At 46.6% G+C, this 6724-nt stretch overlaps 1 protein-coding gene across 1 annotated transcript; it reads right to left on the reverse strand.

Moving 5' to 3' along the window:
* Nucleotides 1-1621: 1621 nt before the first annotated feature.
* Nucleotides 1622-5537, reverse strand: LOC109781026 (uncharacterized). Its single transcript, XM_020339602.3, has 3 exons — nt 4106-5537; nt 2998-3114; nt 1622-2123 (listed from the first exon to the last, which is right to left on the reverse strand). The coding sequence occupies exons 1-2, from the start codon at nt 5535-5537 to the stop codon at nt 3023-3025; spliced, it is 1524 nt and encodes a 507-aa protein (XP_020195191.2). The 3' UTR covers nt 1622-2123; nt 2998-3022.
* Nucleotides 5538-6724: the final 1187 nt, after the last annotated feature.

Genomic DNA, 6724 nt, shown 5'->3' on the forward strand with positions numbered 1-6724 from the left:
ATCCTTCATCTCCATAACTACTCACCATTAGGTTAACCCCGGGTGTTCCAAGATTCCACCATAATTCACGATATTGTAAGAATAGTTTTTAACTTCAGCTTAAAGACCATTCTACAATGTCTCTTATGTTCATGGCGATTGCAACACGTGAGTAGTGCCCTCGGGCTAAGGCCGGAGGTAGTCTCGCAACCCACATATGTGTTGATGGGATCCAAGATGTGCATGGTTACTTCCGAGATGAGCCTTTTCTTTCGTTCTTCTCTAAGTCGATTTTTCCATGATGCGCCTTTCATCTTCTTCTTCTCTAAGTCAATTAGGTTTGCCATGTTGAATACGTGTTCCTCTCGAGAAACGTGGAGTAGCAATGTCGGTCGCTCAAGTACGGATCCCCAGGCCAATGCTGCAATGCATGTATGGAAAATACGGTATACACGACACAAGGATACAAACGTATGGCTTTCTCTCGACACTAGGAACCCTCGTCATTTACCACCAAATTTGGGTGGATTTGCCTCCTCCCAAATCAAAAGGTTGTATCTATAGCCAGCTCATTTTCCTCTCGTCCCTGGCGGCTGGAACCCTAGCCGCCGCCAGGAGAGGCAAATATTCCACCGCCGTCCTCCGCCGGCGACCTCGGTCGTCGGTGGTGAGGGGGGTCACCGAATCCACGCGTCTAAATCATTTTTTTACTCCCTCGTAGTCTAGGTTTTTAGACTGTGCATCGTCCTCGCTTCGGCAGCGACGATGACGGCGCTGAATAAAGATTCTTCGCATCCTTCCTTGAGGAGGCCATCGGTCCTATGGTTGAGGATGGATTTGGGAACCAGTCTGTTCAAGTAAGGATGGCGTCGCGGCGGCGGCATCCTCATGTTGGACCTGTGTCCTCGGGCTCCATCGTTGCAATGACGTTTGAGCTTGCGAGGTAGTCCAGGAGCGGATGCAGATTGTGGTCTGCATTGACGACATCGAGAAGACGAAACGTGTGCTGGTTTCGTGGATGACAGTATGGTTTCCTCCTTCGGCGCCTTAGTCGTGATGGGGTGTCAGATCTGGAGTTCGATGGCGTGTCCGGGGTGTTGCCCCGATCTGATTCATTCAAGGGCTTCACTTGTGGTGAGCCACCTTGGAGGTCCACAAAACTGCATATCAGCGATGGAGCCGCGTCGAACTCGGGTGAGGAGGTGATCCGTCATTTTTTTTTCTTTGGTGGCTGCTTATGTGGTGCCGGAGGCAGGTGACGGGCATTGGTGTCAAGCTCGGAGATGTTCTGCTATCTTTTCAGTTTTGTCACGTCAGTCTTTACGTGACCTGTACTTTGATCTTTATGATATGAATGAAATGCGTAAAAAAAATTACCACCAAATTTTCTATGCCGGGAGAAAGAGGAGTTTTCTTGCCCGCTATGACCGATAGTGACCCCAAGTCATCCTCCTCCCAAACTCTACGAATTTTCAGTTGGCCAAGTATAAAAATCGAAAAAAAACCGAGAGTTTTGATTTGTGGATCATCAGAATATGTAGTTCAACATATTGAAATATCAATTCGCCAAACTGCAATTATGTAGAAGACAAAATCAGAATGTTAAACATATTGAAAAAAAAAACTGGCATGCACACTCCAATACCAGCCACAGTTCACAACATATTTAAACCACTCCAAAATACCAGTTGAGGAACATGCCAATACCCAGGATGAAGCTTATCCCCAGATTCCAATCATTCCATAACAATGCCAGAGCACATTGGTTTCCCATTCAGTTCAAAGTAAGCATTCTCAAGTTAAAACAAGATTTCAGATTCCAGAGCAATCTAGGCATAATGATCCAGAATTTGAACTTCCAAAAGATATCAATGCATTCGAAGTTAAGAGGGCATAACGTTGCATCATGTTATCGTTGACTTCGGTTACATGCTGAATTGACGAAGGAATCAACCATTGTACTGAATTCAACAGCACACAAGTAAAGCCAAAATATACCCGAACTGTGATTGAGCAAGTGCATCAGCAAATCCTAATATACCCGAACTTCTCAAGGAATTCCCCCCAAAATGAGATTTCAGAAAAGTACCACCATTAGTTTCCTAATCCTCCAAAATAACTCTGATCTGACATTTTTTAGTAACCTGCAGACCAAAATATAAACATGAGCCTCGTTGAGATCTTTGTCATGATTCTGAAAAAAAATTACATGCGAGAGACATCAAAATACTGGCATGGAGAGAACACCTGACATAAACAAAAGATTTATGTTCCTTTAATTTCTTCTTGGGCTCAATATAAACACAAGTAAACACAAACATGAGTTCAGAAGTACACAACAGCACAAACAGATCCAGTTCATACTGCTTTAGACAAAAATGAGATGCCATCTGCAGACTGCAAACATCCTTTGTTTATTCACTGTTGCAACCAAAATTATGACATGGTCTTATGACAAAGTAGCTATTAAGTTTCATGCACTAACCAGTAGACCAAAAGTCCAAAACAGATGGAGAAGGTTGAGCAATCCACCTATACTTCAACACCCCCTCTAATGCATGACATGATAAGCCCTAAGCGCACATAGATAGGGGTCAACCCAAGGTTGGGTAATCCACCTATACTTCAACACCCCCTTTAAATTACGGAAGCGAGATTTGAACCGAAGAGTAGTAGAGCCAAAAGGTCCAAACTCGTGGAGAAGGTTGGGCAATCCATATACTTCAACAGTAGCAAGAACAAGCAGCAAATTTAGGTAAGATCATAAGATCAGTAGGTGTTAATAATATATTAATGATGAAAAACAATGGATCATGCATAACCCTTTTGATGTTTCACACTCCAAGTTTTAACTTTGTAATAATAAGTCATGCCTGGTGAATCAGAAAAGTGCACCACAATAGGATTTGGGCTGTGATGAATAATACTCCCTCCGTTCCAAAATAAGCTAAAACCACGACACTTATTTTGGAACGGAGGGAGTACATGAAACAAGGACAGCTAGTTATGAGAAAATACCATAAGAAAGATTAGCCGGTGCACTTCATTTCAACAAATCTATTTCGACATGCAAATTCTCCCTTTTGACAGTGTTTGGCGATACCTCACTTTTAAGGGTGTTTTTCTTGCTCCAACCTGCAACAATGAAAGCAAGAACTTAAACAACTATAACACCATATACATTTCTCTGCATAGCGTAAATGACTTGAAATGGCAAAGGAGAATGAGACATTGGACAGATTACAGTAATTAGATGAATAAAATGCATATAGAAATACAAATAACCAATCAAACAAATAAACATGTAACATGTTCCCTAGTAGTCTGCCCTGATACACAATATGGATGTGGTGACATGAAAATTTCAGAAACAGGGATACAAACAACAATGTGCTGGTATAGAAATATAGAAGCAACAATGAAATGATAATATAAGGTGGCACAGAAGCTCCATGGAACAGTATTGAGAGGGAAGGTGCGCACGGCAAGATGCCATCGAGCTCCCAGTAGCAATTTTTGGGGAGACACGTCTCGGTTGTGCATGAGAGGAAGGCACATACATAATAATAATATGTTCTACATATTCAACATAGACATGATTTCAGTACTGAGCAGAGGATGCAGCAGGTACCACAACTCAACACAGAGATGATAGGCTGATATTTTCTCCATATATATATAAAGGCAACAAAAGTAATAATAATAGGTAGTCACAACTCACAAGGGCCATGCGACATTGCTGCTACTAGGATAAGAGGTGGCAGGTTCTGATGAGATTTAAAGGGCAGCAGAACCAGAAGATGAACAGACTGGAACATACTCGGCCTTTTGCTTGAGCTATATTCCATCCACAGCTCCTATCTGTACTTTTGTTTCTAGTACTGGTGGATCACAACAACAAGACTCCAAACAACACTCCCTCTAATTCATCTCAATTTCCCCCCAGTTTTCCCAAATTCTAGCGCAATCTGTGTACATATAGAGGACCCTGCATAAGCCTCCAAGGCTCCAAGCACATAACTTCACAAGACAAGTTAAAATGAAATGTGTCCAATGGGCTAAACTAACAGCTGTATAGTATACTCGCTTTCAGCACCTCCAGGACTCAAGCAAATGTGAATGTTACCTGCAGATGGAATTTGGCTTGATTCCAGCCAGGTTGGAAGCACACATGGTAGTAGGGGGAGATCTGGCACAGCTATAGCTAGACCAGAAATCCTAGTTATCTTCTTAGTAACCACATCGACGCCAAGAATTTTGTCGCCGCAGGCAAGGTACACGATGTTGGCTTTGAGTGGGTTGATGGCGCCAATTGCCAGCATTTGCTCCAAGGGTGCCGAACAGAGGAGTGCATCATCCCAAATTGGAGCAAACGCCGTCTCATGGTCCAGCGTCCAGGAGCTGCCCTCGTCGTCGAGCGAGAACAAGCTGATCACATACGGCTTCTCCTTGGACACCTCGACGTACTGCATCTTCCCCTCGCTGACCCCTATGCGCCGGTGGCTGCCCAATATCCTCGTCGACGCCATGCCGTCCAGGTCAGGGAGCACGCTGCCTCTGGGCAGCTCGACGAACCGGAGCTCCGGACGGTCGCTGAGGGGGTCCACCGAGATGGCACCCCAGCTGTCGTCGATCCACCACAGGCGGTCGCCGAAGGCCACCACGGCGTTGCCGATGTCCATCTTCCGCCCAGCGGGCAGCGGGGACGGCAAGCCCGTCACTTTGTCCCACTTCCCCGTCTCCGAGAGAAACCGGCGCATGACGAAGCCCCCGTCCCCCTCCTCCTCCGGGCCTCCGGCAGTAAACATCTCGGCCACCGCGTACCTGTCAGGCGGCCCGTCACCGGCTCGGGACTGGGTGAGGAGGCCGAGGTGGCGGCAGGCGGAGGTCCTCTTGGTGCCGTCGAGGTCCGGGAGGCGGTAGAGCTCGCCGGTGAGCGGGTTGCAGACGAAGCGGACCACCTCCGGGTCCACGTCCGTGCCGGCCCAGGAGAGGCTGCGCAGCTGGGAGGGCGTCGAGGTCGCCGAGGGCGTGCGCGTCGAGGCGGGCGTGGCAGAAGCGCACGAGGAGGAGGCCGTCGCCGGCTCCGGGGCGGCGCGGGTGGACGAGGTGGGCGGGGAAGGTAAGGCCGGCGACGGACGGGGGCTCGCCGGCGCCCCGGACTCGTCCACCGACGCGCGCTGGATCAGGGCCCACGGCGGGAGCGCGCCGTGCAGAGGGAGCGGCGGAAGCCCGCGGCCACGGTGAAGGCGCCCGGTATGCGGCGGAGCATTCTGCTGCGGGTGGGGCGATTTGGAGCCGGTGCGGTGGTGGCGGTACGGCCTAGAGACTGGAGTGGAGGAGGGTTTTTGGAGTGGGAGCCCGCGGAGCCTCAGCCGCCGAGTGCGTTGCGGACTTGCGGTACGGGGGAGGTGGGTTGGGAGTTGGGTCCACGCGAGGACTGCTGTGGACTGGTTCCAGCGAGCGCCCCGTGCTGGCTGACGTTTTCGGCATTTCCCTCTCTCCCTTTTGAGTTTTGACCCAGCTGTCTGTTGGAATTCGCTCCGTGACCGATCCATCACTCACGCCACCTGCCTGCTCTGCTTCTGCAGAGTAGCGACGTTGTGTTCGAAATCACCCCACGACTGGAAAACCAAAAAACAGAGTAGCAAATTACTAAAGGTAACTCCTCCATTTGGAACAATCCTTGGTGCAAAGATTGGGACAAAATTTATGATCATCTCAAACCCAACTTGAATGGGCCTTGTCCTAGCATTATTAGTGATCTTTGGAAACCTAATTCTAAAGTTTGGGATGAAGATAAGATTAGTACCTACTTTGATGATACTTTCAAAAATAACGTTTTGAATGTTCCTATTATTAATGCTGATATTGATGATACCATATGCTGGATTCACGCTCTTAATGCTACTTGTACCACAAAAAGTGCTTATAAAACTTTTGTGCAGGAGATCCAGGATAATACTATGAATCATGGATCTCTTGTGACCAATCAAGAGATAGACATTCTCAACCAGGTTTGGAAGAGCATAACTTTGGCTCCTAGAGTTAAAACTTTTGCTTGGAGGCTTATTAGAAGGGCTATTGCTTCGGGGTTGAGGGTCTCTAGATTTTCCAAACACATCAAAAAAGAGTGTTGTAGGTGCGGCTGTGTTGAATCTGATTTGCACATTTTCTTCCTATGCACCTTCTCTAGATCTGTTTGGGTTTAATTAGGTTTTAAATCAGACATGTTAGATCATAATTTATATCCTTCTGATGTCATCAACCTGATCTTGTCTACTAATCACCCAAATTTAAATTTAGAGTTCATCTTTACTACTTTGTGGAATATTTGGAAGGCCAGATGTGACCTTCTGTTTAAAAAGATAAATTGGAGTCCAATGCAGGTTATCTACGCTTCCAAAGCAATGCTTAATGTAGGTGCACTGGAGGATGAAAACGAAGGTAGGAGACTTTTTAATAAGGAATCGGTCAGCGCCACTATATGTATGGATTTGAATTTTCAACATGCAGTTTGTCTAGCCTATGTCGATGCAGCATACAATCCTGCAGATAGTCATGATAAAGCCTCTGTTGGAGTGTTTTTAAGGGATCAATCAAGAAATCATTCTATTTTTATTCAAGCTATTTCTACGAATGTTTGTTCAGTTTTGCGGGCTGAAGCACTAGGGCTTCTTCTAGCGGCAGAAGTTGTCAAAACCTTGAATTGGAACTCTTATCTACTTTTTCTCTGATTTTCTTT

This window comes from Aegilops tauschii, chromosome 1 (genome assembly GCF_002575655.3).
Source record: "Aegilops tauschii subsp. strangulata cultivar AL8/78 chromosome 1, Aet v6.0, whole genome shotgun sequence".
NCBI lineage: Eukaryota > Viridiplantae > Streptophyta > Magnoliopsida > Poales > Poaceae > Aegilops > Aegilops tauschii.